Genomic DNA, 19845 nt, shown 5'->3' with positions numbered 1-19845 from the left:
TATCTCATCTGACCCAATACAATGTACTGAATATATGGAGGAGACTTCTACATAATTTCTCTTCCCTCTCAGAAAAGCAATTCAGCATAAGCACCAGTCTGCACACACAGGCTGAGCGTCAGTTTCTATTAAGAGCATGTACAAATAGTATGATTTCTGTTAATAAACCTTTGGCTATGAAGAGTACAGACATCTTCTTTTCAAACTGCATTTCCATTACTGAGAAAACTGATTTTACTGGCATTTGAACCACAAATCATAACTGCTCGCCTACCTGATTCTTCTCTCCTGAAAAGGGCTACCAGCACAACTACTGGTGAGGTGGTAATAAGGTGATTGTGAGACCATTGCAGGCACACATTGGCATATTAGACAGTGTCTGGGTTTGCACAACATGTTAACCCACACTCAGTGGTTGAATGTGGGTTGTGGTTGAACCATGGGTTAGCGTGTTGTCTGAACCCACGACATTTTCTGTGGAGTGGCTTGTTCACTATGCAGAGTGGCTTATTCTTCTTGAACAAGCCACCTTGAGAATCCATGGTTTGTTGTTGGGTTGTTCAGGGTGGTTAACAAGACACACTGCATGGTGAACAAGCCACCATGTGGAAAATGTCCTGGGTTCAGACAGCATGCTAATCCATTGTTCAACAGCCTACACTCAGCCACTGAGTGTGGGTTAGCATGTTGTGTGAACAACCCCTGTGACTTCTACTCATGATAAGGAAAGAAATTCCAACCCAACCCCTCCCCCCTGCATACACACAAGCATACACCAAATGCCTTATCCATTTCTGGAGGATTGATCGGTTGTTTAGCAGTGAGTGTTTCCCTACCTTTCCACATAAATGTTCAGGTAGCCTTTTAAAAGGGACACTCCACAGAAATTAGGAAGAACTACCCCTTTCCCTTGCCACCCCCATTGAAGAACACTTTCTTTTTAACTGAAGTAATGACTTCTTCCTCTCCAGCACTAGAAGAAACATATCCTCATTATTTTTTTTAAGGAAGAAAGAAGCTTTTCTCCAGCAGCAAGGCTTGTACGTATGTTTGAATGGTTGTCACATGGTATTGTTCCAGAGCCAGGCCTAGCAGTTTCTCTCATGGTTCCTAATTTAAAAAGCCATCCCAACAAGTTAGTGTGTCCACTCTCTTGGTTTTTATGCAGAAATCCATATGCGTAGGGTTCGCAGTTATGAGGAAAGCAAAGCCACATTCCACTCTGCAAAGCCACATTCTACTCTGTTTCCCTCAAAGCTGGATTCTACTCGAAATATTGCTAGGAAAACGTAAGGCAAATGCTTCTTTTTACTCTCTGTTTCATGCAGAAGAAGAGCCATGCTGGATCTGACCAAAGGCCTATCTAATCCAGCATTGTGTTTGCACAGTGGCCAACCAGCCCATGGAAGACCACAAGCAGGACATGAGTACAACAGTCGCCATTTCCCTGCACATGTTTCCAACAACTGGCATACAGAAGCATATTGCCCCTGATACTGGAGGTAATAGCCATCTGGACTAGTAGCCATGGATAGCCTTATCCCCCATGAATTTATCTCATTCCATTTTAAAGCCATCCAAGTTGGTGGCCATCACTACATCATGTGCTAAATGCTCTACATTCCCATGCATTGGGTTCACTAGGCATTATCCTAGTAGCAACTCATCACTAGGGATGGATGTATCTCAGGCCCACCCTTAACTACCAGCGCAATTTCCAAGCATGCATTAAATACCAAGGGTACCAAGAACCCATCTAGTTACATAGCTCATGTGCAAATAGACTTACATTTGCTGAACTACAATGATTTCAGGTTTTATTTATGCAGGGAGTAATCCTATGGCTGCTAGTCAGTAGCTAGATGGCCATAGGATATGTGGTTTTCCAGGAACCAACCTCAGAACCCACTCTCTGAGGTTGGTTCCTGGAGAACAGACCTTCCCTCCCTTCTATGCTGCCTCGCAGGCAGTGTGGAACAGCCCCGCACTCCGTGCTCGGAAGAGGAGTGCGGAGTGGCCAAAACAGGGCATTCTGGGAATGTTCCGGGGCAGGGGACGCAGAAATGCCGGTACGGCACATCCTATGTATTGTCCGGCAGCATCCTCCCCTGCTCCACCTTCCCACGGCTAGACAGCTGAACTTGGCTGTCTAGCCACAAATACTGGGCACGAGAAGTGCGGAGGGAATTATCCCCTCTGTGTTTCTCCTGCCCTGCATTGGATAAGCTGTCGCCTCTGAGTTCAGAGGCAGCCGCCAATCCCCATAGGATTGCACCCACAATTAATGTATAGCCTGCCTTTCTGCCAAAGAAATTGTGCTCAAGGCAGCTAACAATAAAATGTAGACTAAAAAGAAAAAAACTTAATTAAAACATAATGTAAAAACAAATTAAAAACACACACACAATAAATGAAATAAAGAGCACTAATGAATTAAACCTCCTTTCAGCAACGGACCAGCTTATATGCCAAAAGCCTAATACAATACAAATGTCTTTACCTGTTGGCAGAAGGACAACAAAGAGGGGGCTAATCTAGCCATTCTTAACCTCATTGATACAACTGGAGGGAGGCTTGTTAACCACTCCGCATGTACTGGTTGTGTGCTGGGGGGATTAGCATACTTACCCTTGGCAGCCTGGCTTCGTGTGTCAGGCAAACCTGGCCAGGGTGGCTGTTGCCATGATTAACAAGCTACCCAACACCCATGGGATGTTGTAGGGTTCTGGGGTAGCTTGTTACTCACGGCAACAAGCCACCTTGGCCGGGTTTGCATGACATGATGCTAATCCCCCTGGCACTTGACTGGCATGTGTGGTGGGGGAAATAAGCCACCATGGCTTATTTCTCCTGCCGTGATCATGCAAACAGGCCCATTGGGTCAAAAATCCATGTAGTTTCTTCAGGAAAGCTCCCTGACCTGGGTATTCAAGTCCTTTAGGCTTCTGTTCATGTATCTTGCTTGACTGAAAAATCCATGCACATTTTTAACACTGATAAAATGTATTTCAAGTGTGTTCCTTCAAACGGAATCATTCCAAAAGCAGCACCATAGAGAAAAAGCAGGGCCAGGATCAATTTTTGGCTGTAGGTGATGAACTGCAGCAGTCTCTCGTATGACCTTACACACACACACACACACACACACACACAGAACCACCAGCAGCCAAGTGGCTACTTCATGCTGTTGTGGCAGCTATCTTTACCCAGCCCCAACAGGTCCTCCTCACCACTTGCCTGAGCCTGCATGTCACAGAAATGGTGAGGTACCCTGCCCGCCCCCCCCCCCGAGGGGAAGACATGGCCAAAATTGCCCTCTTAGGGCCACTGGGATGAGCGCTGCAGAATGGCAAGCCTAGAACAGCTGTGGCAACTAGAATGTACTATAGCACAGCTGCCAACTCCATCTTAGTTGCCAGGGCACCTGGGATGTGCCTCAGTGGTACCACAGCTTCAGGCAGCCCTGTGGGGGTTCACAGGAAGAGCAGAGATTGTGCTTGGCAGGTCTGGGAGGCATACGGCCAAGAAGGATACTGCTGAGACCACTGGAAATGAGTGCATGTTAAGTGGCAGTAAATCCTTTCATCTGATCTGTGGCTTGAGGTACAGGCTCATCCTGACCAGGGACATTGCTAAGCTCTTAAAAGATCCAGGGGACAGGCCCATAACACAAATTTGCATCCATCCATCCATCCATCCATCCATCTTTATAATATATCCAAGTCTAAGTGCACCTGTAATGTGTGTGTGTGTGTCTGTGGTGTGTGTCCGTGTGGTGTGTGTCCGTGTGGTGTGCTTGTGTGTGTATAGATTACATACATACATAAGAAGTGTGCACTGACCCCCCCCACACACACTTCAACTCAGACCCCGATTCAGCATTTTGGAAAACATCCCGCTTCTGCTCAGGCCAATTTGTAGTCAGACTACTTCAGCTCAGCACCAAACCTGAGTCAAGGTTTGGAAAAATGAGTCTTTATGCTTCCTGTTGACTACCATTAGAGTTGTTTTGAAAAACTGTAACTTTATCTCTTGGTCAGAACTGGATGATAATTTCAGGTATAGTAGCCCCCTAGAAGGGGATTACACCTGCCCAATGTCAGAAAAATAGGTGCAGGGTTTATATTTTGATTTTCTTTTAAAGGGAACTGCCAATAAAAAATTTATTACTTGGAAGAATTGGATACACATTTCAGGATTCATTGCCCCATCAGAGGAGATCATGTCTCCAAATTTCAGAATGATAGCCACAAGGCTTTTGTGCAAGGGTGGGCTTGACATTTTGAGGTCTCCAAAAAAGGACATACTAATCTCCTTATTTTCCTTGTGGACCATTGTTCTGAAAATTACAGACAGCCTAGAGTTGTCCCTAAGTAAAAAACCAGCAAAGTTTCAGAAGGATGAGTGCAGCAGTTCATGTGGAAGGGGAGTTCTCCAGTTTGGGGGAGGGAGTGATTTGCTTTCCCTTCATCCCTTTCCCAATAGTTTTGGGGTAAATTTGTATGAAAATGCATAGGTCATCAGAAGTGTCTCCCAGGCAAGAAACCTGCAAAGTTTCTGAAGGATATACATACATGCAAATTTAGAATGACTGCAATTTATTTACATTTCACCAATATTAGCAGCAGGGGAACATGGGTGGGAAGGTGCTATTGCACTCATGTTCTACTTGTGGGTTTCACATGGGCATCTGATTGGCCGCTGTGTGAACAGAATGCTGGACTAGATGGACCTTGGTCTGATGCAGCATGACTCCTCTTATGTTCTTAAATAGAGAGTGCCTCTGAGCATGTGCAGAATGCTTTTCTTTCACCACTAAGCACTTACATTCTCCCCCTACCAATTCTATTCCCCTCCATGCAACCATCCCTCCTCATCCTACCATCCTCCAGCAACTCTTCATAAAAACGGATGTCTTGTTTTGTGCAACTCCTCTCTACCTCCTCCTTCTTATGCACAAGCTCTCATTGTATCTTCCTCCCCATAACTTCATTTGTGCCAAGACTTCACCAGGATTCAGCCAATGAGTCTGTTTTCAAAACCAGGGCTAAGTTATGGAGAAACTCTGAGCATGTACTAAGTGCCTTTCCCTCACTATTGAAGCTAGAGTTCATGCAAAAATAAAAAAACCCCAAACCCACAAATGACAAAATATGCACAGGACTGAGCTGAAAGGGTAGTCAATTCATTACGTGGAATTGGGTAGGCACTGTATTAAGCCTGCAGTACCATGCTCACAACTCAGGACTTATTTCTGAGTAAACATCCAGAACATCAAAGTGCAAACGTCCCTGCAAAAGTAACTTATGCTGAAATCCTATGCACACTTTCCTGAAGGTAAACCTCATTAAACATAATGGGGCTTCTGAGTAGGCATACATAGGATTGTATAAACGAGCAGTATTTATCTCCCCGCCACTTAAAAAACAAAACAAAAACTCCTATAATTATTAAAGCTTTCTGTTCATAGGAACATAGGAATAGGGATGTATGAAAGTCACTGACCTTTTTGAAGGGTGACATTTGCGGTGGGGGGAGACGCTCCGTCCCTTCCCCCGAAATTCTCTCCGGCCAGCTCCGCTCCATGGAGATTCCATGGAGCCGCCGGCTGGGGCCGCCCACAGCCGGACATCCGGCTGCTGGGCAGCCTGAGGGGCGCAAATGGCGGCAGCCGTAGCTGCCGCCATTTGCGTCCCTGTATTTTGCCATGATAGGCTACATAAATATTTACGTAGCCTATCATGGCAAAAAACCAAAACAAAACAGCGAACGCAAATGGCGGCGGCTACGGCAGCCACCATTTGCGTTCCCTTTTTTTTTGCTGTGATAGGTTACGTAAATATTTACGTAGCCTATTATGGCAAAAAAAAAAAAAAGGGAACGCAAATGGCAGCCACTACCATTTTACTTAATGGTATTTACGTAGGCTATCACGGCCAAAAAAAAAAAAGGGAATGCAAATGGCGGCTGCCGTAGCCACCGCCATTTACGTTCCCTTTTTTTTGCTGTGATATGCTACGTAAATACTTATGCAGCCTATCAGGTCTTCCGCAGGGACGCAAATGGCGTCCCTGCGTTAGCTGTGATAGGCTACGTAAGTATTTACGTAGCCTATCACAGCTATAGTGATGAACCGATTGGCGGCCGTGGCCGCGGCCGCGGCCACCATTCGCAAGTCAGCACGAACAGCAGCAGGTAGGTGTCTCGTTTTGGGCGCCTTTAGCAGGGCGGGGTGGGGTGGGGTGGCTTTGTTCCGCCACAGATTTCGGGGGGCTGAATGCACTGGTATTTGGCCTCACTGAGATCCATGGTGGAATTCACTGACATCCCTACATAGGAAGCTGCCTTGTACTGTGTCAGACCCTGGGTCCATCTAGCGCAGTATTGTTGACACTGACTGGCGGCAGCGGCTCTCCAGGGTTTCAGGCAGGATTCTTTCCTAGCCCTCCTGGGGATGCCGGGGATTGAACCTGGGACCTTCTGCATGCCAAGCTAGTGCTCTGCTACTGAGCTACAACCCTTCCTATTTCTGGATAATGGCAACTGACAAACAAAACAGCTCCAGATTTGTTTCTCTGCAACCATGTGAACCCACTTTTCTCAAAGGCTTGAGTGAGAAGGAGAAAAACCAACCCTCTTGTCTCTTTGTATAAAGTGAAATACAGTTCAGAGCTTCTCTTGCCGACCAAAGAGAATTCTCTTTAAGAATTCCCCAAGATATGCTGTGGGTGGAATAAAGAAGAGAAAGAAAGAAAAGGATAGGGGAGGGAAGAAGAATGGTGACGGGAAATGGGGGGGGGGGAGAGAGAGAATTCCCTAAGCCAAGTGGCTCCTTTCAGAGAGATAGTACTTTTCTGTGGAGGGTTTGTAAGGATTACACGTACTTAAATGAGCTTTATGAGGTGAGGTGGCTGAGGGCTTTTTCTAGCTTTTTTAAAACTGTAGAACCTGTTTAAAAGCCCCAGCAGTTTCTCTGTCATGACACCACATAGTCCTAACCCTCCTTTTGAAATAATTTGAGTCCTACAGCTATTTAGGAGAAATTAAAGTGGAGGGGGAGAACCAAGTTTGTGGAGGCTGATTGGATCCTTTGCTGTATTGAAGCTACTAAACTTCTGTAGAAGCCAAAGGTTCCACTTTGGGGCAGTAAAATCAGGTGCTGTGTGAAATACCAGTATTTCACATGGAGCTCTTTCTTCCCTTCCTTCTCCCTCTTCAAAATTTCATTGCAGGCAAGCTCCCAACAGTGGGCATGTAAGAGCAGAAAAGTAGGGGGAGAGAGGTTTTTTGCACCTAAAAAACCTGCACTAGAGATTAGGGATAGTGACCTCCTAATGGTCACTGATTAGGATTTCTAATCCCCTGTGTAGCTTGGCAGTTTTTATTTTTTGTTTTAATCTTTGAGAAAAGAACATTTACGCATGGCTAGCACAAAAGCCACTGGACCTAACTGTCTGAAATTTGGCTGGTTCAGTCAGCTCCATAGGGGCTGCCAGATCTCCAAATTCCATGCATGTATGTGGAAGCACAAAAAATATATAGCTCTTTGCTTTGAAATTTCCTTGAAAATAGCAAATTTTACCTGTGACTAACATAAAAGACAGTGCACCTAACTGCTGAAAATGGGCAGGTTCAATCAGCTCCATGGGGGCTACCAGGTCTCCAAATGTCATGTATTTATCTTATAAAAGAAAAAAGTTATGGCCGTTTCTGTTTTCCAATGCAAGTCCATGGGAAAATGTAAAAAAAAAAAAAATGAAATGGCAATTAGGACAGCTCAAAAGATCTGGGGCACTGCTCAAAAAAAAAAAGATCCGGGGCCCATGCCCAGGTGGGCACTCTCCTAATAATGCCCCTTATCCTGACACATGGGGAATGGCAGCAGAGTACAGGAGCCTGGTCCTGGCAGGTGACAGGTGACAAGGTGGGTTTCTGAGGTGAGCCAGTGCCTTAGACTTTAAAAGAAGCTGCTGCCATCCCATCAAAGCCTTATTCCTTAACTGGCTGCCTGAGACAGCTGGTCTCTCTTAGCCTTAGAACTCTTTAGCAAAGATGATGCAGAAAGCACCATGTTTCCTGGTGGTTCATGGGTCCTCACCAGATGCTGGACCATGCTGACTGTTCATGATGGGCCTGGAAAAGCGCTGCATTGGAAGAGGCCCAAATGGCCAACCTTTCAAGTGTTTAGAACATGCTTTTATTTTACATCATTTGCATCTTCCTCCCCATCACCCTGCCCCCGCCAGCATGAACAATCTCTTATGTTGCAGATTCCAACAGAACTATTAAATTTTTATTATTATTATTTGCTACTACCAATTTGCATACTCAAAGTGATGCTGTTGATCTGCACTAAGACTAAAAATAAAAATAGCATGACCCCTTGCTTGTCTTTTGCAGTCCCATTAAAGCAGGGTGTTGAATCTTAGGCCCAGGGGCCAAATCCAACCCACCTGAAGTCCCAGTCCAGCCCTTTGGGGTTCCCCGGATGGCCATGCCCCCTTCCCCTGGCCCCACCCCCTTTCCCCCAACCACTGATCATTTGGTGGTTTCCCAGCTATTGTGCCGTCGTTTCCCCATTCTAAAAGGTTGAAATGCCTTTTCTAAGGCTTAGTTACTGTCAGTAGGAGCTTTAAACTACAATATTTTGGCCCCGCCCCTTTTGTCTTCAGCCCCGCCCACCACTGGACTGCAATCCCTGAGAGCTTCTCTGAAACTGTATTTGGTCCTTGGGCCGAAAGAGGTTCGAGAACCCTTGAATTAAAGTCAATGGCCCTGCGCCAGCCATAATACCACATGTGTTTGTGCACATGTGGGCTAAAGCTATGTACAGTGACTCAAGACAGTGTGTGAGGGTGTACATTCCCATCCAAATTAAGAGATGTGGACCTTTAACTGCACTATGCAAGGGCAAAAGACAAGGCATTGGATGATCCAGCTCCTTATCTGTTGCTCTGTAATCACGTCTGCATGAACAGGTAGCATTACCTGTGTGCAACAGCCTCTGGTGCCAACACATATGTACAAGAAATCAAATCATTGGATATATATCATTTTTCTTTATTTAATTAAGTAATGTATTAAAATGTTTGTGCCTGACAGGGACCCCAAGGTGATATACAAACTTTCAAACTATCTCATATAAAACAAACTAATTGAGGACAGAACCATCTTTACAACATACCAGAGAGTGGAATTAATCTCATTTTAAAACCATCAAAAGCCAAACAGAACAAAAACATTTTAATGGCCCACTGAAAGCTTAGCAGAGATGGGGCCAATCTGACCTACTTAGTGAGGGAATTTCACAAGCAGGTTGCTGCCACAGAAAAGGCCCTGTCCTGTGCTCCCACCAACCTAGTCTCTCTTGGTGGTGGGACATACAACAGGGCCTCTGAAGAAAATCATAGTAGTAGCAGCATCCAGTGCAGATTTGTGGATCCAGAGCTGTTGTCTTATGTGTACAAACCAGGCCTGCCCTTCACACAGGCACACACTCCTATATACTGTGGATACAAATTGATTGCTTGATCAGATCAAGATATCTTGCCCAAGCATTCAGACAAGTTGAATTCATTTTCCCATTATTGTACCTTACCAAGATTGACTGGAAGAGATGGAAGGATCCACTGAGCCAAATGTAGATGTGGGAGTAGATTTTGGTGGATGTTCCATTAAATGTGTTGGCCACCACCAGGAAGGAATAAGGCCCAATACTGAAAAATTCCCAGTCGTAGGCTCCTGAGGTAGGAATGGTCTGGTTGGCTTCAAAAAGCCCCGTCCTGGAGTTCCACCTGTATATGACACTGTCTATATTGTGGTTATCCCCTGGGAAAGAATAAGGAAAGAATGGCATGTACAAAAATGGTATATAAAGATGGTAAAACAAGATGAGATGGGGAATGTTCAGGCGACAGGAATGAGATTGACTTTACAGATGTCAAGGATTTACCTTATCTAGTTTGAGTTGCTGGCATTTGCCTGGCCAGGAAGTTGTCAGAGCTTTTTACAGGGTTTTGTCTAGATTTGGACCATATAAAGAAACAAGAAGGTGCTAACAATTCAAATCGTCTTCACATGTAATGCTAGACTATGGCATAGTGCAGCCTTTCCCAACCTGGTGCTCTCCTGATGTGCTGAACTACACTTCCCATCAACCCAGCCAGTATGGCCAATGGCCATGCTGGCTGGGGTTGATGGGAACTGTAGTCCAGCACATTGGGAGGGTGCCAGGTTGAGGAAGGCTGGTTTAGTATTACATGAATAAGCCTGTACAAGTCTGCGGGTCTTGTATTCTTCCCTCCCCTTTCCTCCTCTGGCTGTGTGCAAAGAGGAGATTAGAAGCTTTTACTTCTGCGTTTAAACTAAACAGGGTCCCCTGTTACCTCTGAATGTGATGGAACTCTGAGTAGCTTAAACTGTGGTTTGTTCAAACTATAGTTTCTGGTCCTGGCTTGCTCACTAGTTTAGCCGTAGTTTAAACTAACTAGAGTTCCCCAAGTTCTGATATAACAAGGAACTCTGGTAAATCTAAAAGTGTAAGTAAAAGCTTCCAATCTCCTTCTTGCAACTGTGACAGAGAAAAAGAGGGGAGTGGGGAGAGTGCAAACCAGAGGCTTGTTCATTGAACTCTAAACCATAGCTCAGTGTTACGTCCAAACCGGGCCAATGTGGAGCAAAGGGTTCTGAAGTGAAGGACTGCACTCTGTAGATTTCAGTTCTTTGTGAGTTTTTCTAGTTTCTACTGGCAGCAGCTTTAAAGACCAGGGGAAGGGGCAAACGTGGACTATCTGCTCCTTCTTAGCTGCTGTTCTCTTTTATCTCTTTTATATTCTTTTAAACTGTTGTATATTTTATATCTTAATATTTTAATATGTGCTTGGGAGGACTATTGGACAACTCAGGGGGTGGGGGAGGTGCCACCATAACTGTGGTCACGGGCAGGGGGAGGTATGGCGTTGGGGGATTAACAGGCCAGCTGAGGAGAAGAGGGGCTAGACACCTTACAGCTGTCCCCTCTTCTGGTTCTTCCCCCAACCTGATGGTTCCTGGCAGCCTTACCAGTCTGCCCTCGGGTCTGGTGCTGCTGCTGCTGAATGCCAGATCGGCCCAAAATAAGACCTCCCTCATCCATGATTTGATTGTGGATGAGGGGGCTGACCTGGCATGTATTACTGAGACCTGGGTGGGGGAACTGGGAGGGGTCACTCTCTCCCAGCTGTGCCCTGCTGGGTACTCAGTGCAGCACCAACACCAACTTGAGGGTTGGGGAGGGGGGGTTGCCGTGGTCTATAGGAATTCAATCTCCCTCTCCAGGCTTCCTGCTCATTCGAGTACAGATCTTGAGTGTCTGTACCTTGTGTTGGGTACCCGGGACAGATTAGGGATTCTGTTGGTGTACCGCCCACCCCGCTGCCCATCGGACTCCCTGCCTGAGCTGACGGAGGTGGTCTCGGACTTGGTGTTGAGGACCCCCAGGATGATGGTCCTGGGGGATCTCAACTTCCATGCCGAGGCCGCTGTATCTGGGGCGGCTCAGGACTTCATGGCCGCCATGACAACCATGGGGCTGTCCCAACATGTCATCGGCCCAACGCATATAAAAGGACACACGCTTGATCTGGTTTTCTCGACTGGGCAGGAGGATGGTGATCTGAAAGTGGAGGAATTAACATCTGTCCCTTTCTCATGGTCAGATCACTTCCTGCTGAGGTTTAGACTTCTGGCGGCCTTTTCCCTCTGTAAGGGTGGGGGACCTATTAAAATGGTCCGCCCCCGGAGATTAATGGATTCCGATGGATTCCAGAGGGCTCTGGGGGATTTTCCTGCTGGTATGGCTGGTGCTCCTGTCGAAGCCCAGGTCGCTCTGTGGAATGCAGAGATGACTCGGGCGGTTGACACGATCGCACCCAAGCGTCCTCTCCCTCTGAGCAGAGCCCGGCCAGCTCCTTGGTATACACCTGAGCTGAGGGCAATGAAGCAAGAGGGGAGATGGCTAGAACGCAGGTGGAGGAAAACTTGTGCTGAGTCTGACCGAACACAGGTAAGAGCCCACTATCGAGCCTACTCTGTGGCGGTGAGGGTGGCAAAGAGGCAGTTCTTTTCCACCAGCATTGCATCTTCTCAGTGTCGTCCGGCGGAGCTTTTCCGAGTGGTTCGCGGCCTGTTACATTCTGGGCCAGGGAGAGAGAGGGTGGAACCCTCGGTAGCATGCTGTGACGAGTTTGCGCAGCACTTTGAGGATAAAGTCGCTCAGATTCGTCATGAATTGGACACCACCATTAATGCAGTTCCATTGGTAGAGGCGTTCAGAGCACCATCTGGTCCAGTTTTATTGGATGAGTTTCAGTTACTGAGGCCTGAGGATGTGGACAAGGTGCTTGGCCAAGTCCGATCGACCACTTGTGTGCTTGACCCTTGCCCTTCATGGCTTATTAAATCAAACAAGGAGGGGTTGTCCGGCTGGGTCCAGGAGGTTGTAAATTCCTCCTTGAGAGAGGGAGTGGTGCCTGCTGCTTTAAAAGAGGCGGTAATTAGACCACTCCTGAAAAAGCCTAACCTGGACCCAGAGGATGTTAACAATTATAGGCCAGTGGCCAACATCCCCTTCCTGGGCAAGGTGCTTGAGCGGGTGGTTGTAGGACAGCTCCAGGCACTGTTGAATGAAACGGATTATCTAGATCCATGTCAATCGGGCTTCAGGCCTGGTTTTGGAACGGAAACTGCCTTGGTCGCCCTGTGGGATGACCTCTGCCGGGAGAGGGACAGGGGGAGTGCGACCCTGTTGATTCTCCTAGACCTCTCAGCGGTTTTCGATACCATCGACCATGGTATCCTTCTGGATAGGTTGTCTGGGTTGGGAGTTGGAGGCACTGCACTACAGTGGTTCCGCTCCTACTTGGATGGCCGATTCCAGAAGGTGGTGCTGGGGGATTATTGCTCTGTGCCATGGCAATTGTGCCATGGGGTTCCACAGGGCTCTATTCTATCCCCCATGCTGTTTAACATCTACATGAAACCGCTGGGGGAGGTTATCCGGAGGTGTGGGCTGAGGTGCCATCAATATGCGGATGACACCCAGCTCTACCTCTCTTTCTCATCAAAACCAGGTGAGGCAGTGGCTGTTCTGAACCAGTGCCTGGGCACGGTAATGGACTGGATGAGTGCTAATAAACTGAAACTCAATCCAGACAAGACGGAGGTACTGTTAGTGGGTGGTTCGTCTGCCCGGCTAGGTGATATTCAACCTGTTCTGGAGGGGGTTGCACTCCCCCTAAAGGATCAGGTTCGTAGTTTGGGGGTGCTCTTGGATCCAGAACTGTCACTTGAGGCACAGGTGAACTCAGTGGCACAGAGCACTTTTTATCAGCTTAGGCTGGTATACCAACTACGCCCTTATCTGGACAGAGATAGCCTAGCTACAGTTATCCATGCTCTGATAACTTCTCGTCTGGATTACTGCAATGCGTTATACGTGGGGCTGCCTTTGAAAACGGTCCGGAAACTTCAGCTGGTCCAAAACAGGGCAGCAAGATTGTGAACAGGGACTGGCCTGCGAGCTCATATTACGCCAGTACTTTTCCAGCTGCACTGGCTGCCAGTCCATTTCCGGGCCCGATTCAAAGTGCTGGTGTTAACATTCAAAGCCCTTAACGGCTTGGGGCCAGGTTACCTGAAGGATCGCCTCCTCCCATATGTGTCTGCCCGGACCTTAAGATCATCATCAGCGGCCCTTCTCCGTGAGCCCCTGACAAAGGAAGTGAGGCGGGTGGCTACTAGGAGGAGGGCTTTTTCTGTTGTGGCAACCCGGCTCTGGAATGAGCTCCCTAGTGAGGTTCGCCTGGCGCCTACATTGTACTCCTTTCGGCGCCAGGTGAAGACCTTTTTATTTTCCCAGGCATTTTAGCTTCCTAAATTTTTTATCTTTGCTGTTTTAAATCTGTATTTTAAACTCCTGTACTGCAGCTAGGTTTTATTGTGGTTGTATTGTTATATTGTGGTTTTAATGTTCTATATATTTTAAATTGTTTTATTGTGTGTTGTTTGGTTTTAGTTTTTGTGAACCGCCCAGAGAGCTTCGGCTATTGGGTGGTATAGAAATGAAATAAATAATAAATAAATAAATAAATAAATAAATAAATACTGCTTCTGTGTTTAACTTACTGCACAATGGATCACAGTAGCTGGCTGAGCTTTTGTGAGACTTTTGAAATTAGGTTTTTAAAAAATAAACACTGATTTTAAAAGGGAAAAAAGTTCAGCTCAGCTCAGCAGAAGGTTTAAATCAGGGTAGGCAACCTGGTCGCCCTCCAGACATTTTGGACTGCAGTTCCCACAGTCACTTACCATTGGCCACGCTGGTTGGGACTCATGGGAGTTGCAGTCCAAAATAACTAGAGGACATTATGGGCAGTATCTAGTGCTGCCTGTGCACATTGTGCTGCCTGATCACATTGTGCCAGCAGGACCCACTCCCAGCACAGCAGGAAGCTCACACTCATTTCTGGAATGGGGCAGGTCAGCAGAGCTCCCTTCTGCTATCCAGTGGAGACTGATGGCTCCGATGTCAGTGGGGCAGTGAATCTGCTCTGGGATTCAGTCAGAGCCAGTCAGAATTCTAAAGGAACTATCCAAAGTGTGAAGCAGAAGCACCTTGGATAGCTCTTTAGAGTTCTGACTGGTTCTGACTGAAACCCGGACCAGATTTACTGCCCCACTGACATTGGAGCCACCAGCCTCCACTGCTGCTACCTCCACTGACCTGTTCTGTTCCGGAAATGAGCATTTTGGCTTGTTTCTGGTTGTGTTAGGAAGTGCTCATGGGTCCTGTTGGCACATGGGCAGCACTGGATTCTGCCCCAGATTGCCTACCCCTGGTTTAATTCATATTCCTCCATCTTCCTCCTCCCCAACCTTTTTGCAAAAGCAAGGGGGAGAACCCAGTAAGAAAATGACTGATATGACATAATTTAAGTTCATATCATCCATTATTATTAAAGCCAAGACCAAGAACATTGATGACACTTTCTTCCCACACAACACTTGTAACGTGAGTAAGAACTAAAGTAATTTAGAAATGGCTGTATGGGGGGGAATCAGTTCGGGGTGAGACCAGCAGGGAAAGGAAGCTAAGGAGTATCTGACTACTTTCAGTTTAGTATATAGTTTGATGGTAGCACATTAAGGGCACAATCCTATTTAGATAGGCAGCTGCCTCTGAACTCAGAGGCGACCGCCTATCCAAAGCAGGGCAGGAGAAGCACAGAGGGGATCATTCCCTCCATGTGTCTCCTGCCCTGCTTTTTCTGCTAGACAGCCAATTGTGGCTGTCTAGCCGCAGGAGCACGGAGCAAGGAAGGAGGCTGCTGCATGACACGTTGGATGTGTTGTACAGGCAGCTACGATTTCCCCACCCCGGAACGCTCCCCGGAACGCCCCTTTCCAGCCCCTCCGTGCCCCTCTTGCGAGTGCAGAGGACAGGGCTGTTCCACGCTGCCTCGGAGGCAGTGCGGAATTGCAAGGAGGTCGGTTTTCCGGGAACCAACCTCGGAGTGCAGGCTCTGAGGTTGGTTCCTGGAAAACAGCATATCCTATGGCCGTCTAGCCGCTCACTAGCGGCCACAGGATTGCTCCTTAAGTAAAGTTTGTTCCCTCTAAATCAGAGTCTGTGGTTCATTTTATAATCTTGCAAATACTACAACACTGAATAGAAAAGTGAGTGTAACCACATATTTCTTTCCAGAAGAAATGACTGTTCTAATGGGCTCCACTGGGTGGCAGTATATGGCCATTTCATGGACGCTCAGAATGTCCTGTTTCCCACAAAAGTCCAATGTCTGAAGATGATTATGGTTCCCAAAAAGCTTTCAAGAGATTCCACTACCTGTCAAAGCAACTTTAAAAGGCAATTAGACCAATCCACGGAGGATACGTCTATCAATGGCTATTAGTCATGATAGTAATACACTTACCCTCCAGGATCAGGGTACAAAGCAGCTGAATGCCAGTTGCTGGGGAACAGCAGCAGGAGAAGACGATTGCCCTCACATGCTGCTTGTGGCTTTTCCAGAGGTATCTGGTTGGCCACTGTCGGAAACAGGAGGCTGGACTAGGCAGACCTTTGGTCTGATCCAGCAGGGCTCTTCTTATTTTCTTAATTTGAACCTAGATGCCCACAACCTGAAACTACAAGCCAGATTTTCAACAAAACTTTAACTCCCGATTTGTTTGTGGGAATTTGAGAATCAACTGACGGTTTTCAAAGCCTGGACTGAGGAGGCCTAGTGTCAGGGGTCGGACTTACTGGGGACTTGTTGATGCCCACACCTTACCAGAGGCCCACTGCTGGCCTCCAGAGTGTGTCTCTTAACATGTAGTTTGTTTGACACACAAAGGGATCAGCAGATAGCTGCCAGCAACTAAATATGTAGAACATGGGTGCAGAACTACTTTGGGGCAGGGGGAAGGTAGCATAATGGAACCACATCTTGCACACACTTCAGACGTGGATTTGAAAAGTCTAGTGTGAAATGAAAGGAAGCATCCATTCCTGCGCAAATGTGATCCGTTGTTAAAAACCCACTACAAATCCATTAAGTTCTATTGACTTAAAGGTGGCACAGGGCAACACTATACTTGACCTTACCTGCTAACCACCCTTGGGAGTGTGGAGGGTGGGGGGGATAGTTTTTCTCTCCCTGCTATGGTCCCTACAAAAATTGCCTCTCCAAGGCTGCCATTTTCATTTCAAGGGAAGCCTCCAATCAGTGGAGTGTTGATTAGAATAAGAAAGGCAAAAATACCAATTCCTTGAAATGCCCCTCTTGGTTGAAGAGCTACTCTTAGTTGCGTCATAACGTGTGCTTTGCTGGATCAGACCAAGGATCCATCAAATACAGTATCTTGTTTCCTAAAGGAACCAACCAGATGCTTCCAGGAAGCCACAAGCAGGACATGAAGGCAACAAACCTCCCATACTTTTTCTCCCCAGCAGCTGATATTCAGTGGCTTTAATAAACTACATCTGCCTCCCCCAACTTGGGGCCCTCCAGATGTGTTGAGTACAACTCCCATCGTCCTCATCAATGCTGACTGGGGTGATGGGAATTGTAGTCCAACACATCTGGAGGGCCCCAGGTTGCGGGAGGCTGAACTACATTAACAAGCCTGTCCTACACAAATTTATCTAAGCCCCTGTTAAAGCTAGCAGCCATCAGCACATCTTGCGGCAGTGAATTCTGTTAATTAATTACGGGATTATTACAAGTTAATTATGTGTCATGTGTAGTATTTTCTTTTGCCTGTCCTGAATCTCCTCTCCCTAGGTTCACTGGGCAATCTCAAATTCTAGCATTATTTGTGGAGTGGGGGGAACATTCCTCTCTCTCCACCTTCACCACACCATGCATAATTTTTTATGAACTTTTTAATTTCAACAAAGAACGGGCCCAGGGCTTAAGCTTGTCTGGAAACTGCATCCTCTCAAATGGAAACACTACTCCTAATCTAGGGAGTAGATTTTTGTACGCAGGTATGGCAGGGTTCACGTACCTTTCATCAGCTTCATTACAGTCTAGCTACTTTGGGTCCTCCATAGGGTGGAGAAAAGCAGGATACAAATTCAGTAAATAAATGACAGGCATTAATTTACCAAGAGCAGCTTTTCCCTTATAACTGCTCCTCCATGCCAGACATGCATCTGTTGACTTTACAAACATCAAGCAGGTGTTACAGGCACAGAGCCAATGTCAAGAAAGAAGGTGCAACCCAGATGGTTTGTCCAGTGACAAGGAAAGGGGTTTTGCTGATCAGCGTCATTGCCCATCATCATCTAGGTACCTTTCCTGTGATTAGCCACTGCGAGAAAAGCCTCTCCATCAATGATGAATGCTTCCCAGTCCCGAGCACTGTATGTGGTGATCCTCTGGTACACAATGAATTTCTCTTTTCTGTAGTTCCACTTGTAAATTACAGAAAACTCCTGGCCCCTTTCATCCTGTTCAAAATTAGCTACTGCAAGGAAAATCTGAAACATAAGAAGCCACAACAGCTCAGTCTCTCTTCTGGCACAGAATGATCAAGAGCACAGAGTTTGTTGGCTTCATCCTCAACAGGATATGAATTTGTTTTGTGATAACAGGCTGAAGGATGCTTACATATAGCGATATCAGTTCTTTCTAAGTCTATAGTATCACCCTTCATACTCTCCCATCACCAGTCGCCATGCACAAATGAGATCAACCAGAACTGCAGCAAACAGGGGGCGGGGGGAGCATATCATCTGCATGCAGGGTGAGGAAGGAGCTCATGCCTAGGGAAGGGGAGAAATTAGTTTGCTTTGCATTTTAATGCGAAATTACCCAATTTTGCACTTTTGAACCACTATGTGAACTGAAACTCAGTTATCCTTTGAAATTTGCATTTCTCCAAATTTTGCAATTGAGTTCTCCACTCAAAACATATGTACAAAAATGTGTATATTAGGGGAAAGTGTGAACAAATGTGCATGCATTTGTGAAAACTGCTTGCAAAAAATGTGTGCCTCGGGCAAAATTGCATACAAAATGCATGCATTAGGAGAAATGGAGACAAAAATGTATACATATTTTCATGCAAACTTAAAAAAAAATTCTCAAAGTTCGGGACGAACTGAAATTAAGATTGGAAAAATTGCCAATGTTTGGGATGAACCGAATTTACGATGGGGAAAATTAGAAATTACACCTTGTGTCATATCCCATCGTAGTGACACTATATTCCTCTTGTGGATTGTGATATATCGTAGCACACCCAATGGCATCTGTTGCAGTGTGGATAATACTGATAAAATACCAATAAAAAGCACTAGTGTGGATCTAGCCTAAGAGAAACAAAAACTGACAGATTCGTCCATCACTCGTTATGCCTCCCTTAGCTGAAAATATGAACCAAGCAGTGGTGGCTGGTGAGGTGGTTCACCTGATGAAACTGCCTGCAGCCACTGCATGGTGATCAAGTGAGGAAGGGAATCCCCATTCATACCTTTAAGCACCAGGAGGTGTCATGCCAGACCTGGGCCAGGATGACTCTTCAAATGAAGACCCTGATATTGCAGAGTCCCAAGACCCCATGAGACCCTACAGCTACCCCAGGCACCTCCTGCATCTCCAGAGGCCCTTCAGCAATGGTAGACCTCAAGGAACCCATAGATGGGACCCCTGATGAATGTACCCCACCCATGGAGTCAGAGGAAGAGGCCAAGCAACCACCTGGCCCCACAGAGCACCAGCAGTGCAGATGTAGATGGCCTCCTGGCAGCAAAGTGCTTGCCTTAGGGCCCAGGAAAGCTATGTTCCCTGGGAGTACGAGGAATCCCCAAGAGTAGGGGATTCCTCAGGAGCAGGAAGTCATGAAGGCTGGGTTAACTGCTTGCAGCTGGGGCTCTGGAAGAGCAGGCTACAGAAGCTTCTGATCTAGCCATTGGTGGAATGACACAGGTCCTGTGCACTCCACCTATGTGCTCAGTACAGGGGGGGATGGTGGAGGTGGCAGCAGATGCTGAATTCAGCATCAGGTAAGCACATGGCTGCTGCCTGGATGGCTGCCCTGGCACAGACACAGACTGCTGATGTCAGCAGGGGCAGCTCTCCAGGCAGCAACTGTATGCTTGCATGGTGCTGGATGCAGCACCACTTCCCACCACTCCCATCTCCAGCTCCCAGGGCTGAAAAGGATGGATGGGAATTCTCCCTGCTCAGTAGTATGCAGCAGTTGCCGGCCGTTTCATCTAGCAGACTACCTTGTGGGGTGCCAGTGTCAGCAGGTGAGGCTTTTTCCAAGGAGATAAAGTGACAGAAAAAGATGTCA

General features: G+C 46.8%; 1 protein-coding gene across 1 annotated transcript in view; it reads right to left on the bottom strand.

The window, feature by feature from the left end:
• TSPEAR (thrombospondin type laminin G domain and EAR repeats) overlaps positions 1–19845 on the bottom strand; it is a 78552-nt gene that overhangs the window by 6063 nt on the left and 52644 nt on the right. Inside the window, exons 8-9 of the mRNA XM_084846889.1 lie at positions 17839–18025; positions 9599–9828 (exon numbers count right to left, since the gene is read on the bottom strand). Of these exons, the coding sequence (XP_084703015.1) occupies positions 9599–9828; positions 17839–18025 (417 nt within the window). The remainder of the gene's footprint in view (positions 1–9598; positions 9829–17838; positions 18026–19845) is intronic.

This window comes from Heloderma suspectum, chromosome 3 (genome assembly GCF_057233095.1).
Source record: "Heloderma suspectum isolate Gila_16-S chromosome 3, 16-S_ref, whole genome shotgun sequence".
In the NCBI taxonomy this organism is placed as follows: Eukaryota; Metazoa; Chordata; class Lepidosauria; order Squamata; family Helodermatidae; genus Heloderma; species Heloderma suspectum.
The sequence above is the reverse complement of the archived record's forward strand: the minus strand, read 5'-3'. Positions and strand labels throughout refer to the sequence as shown.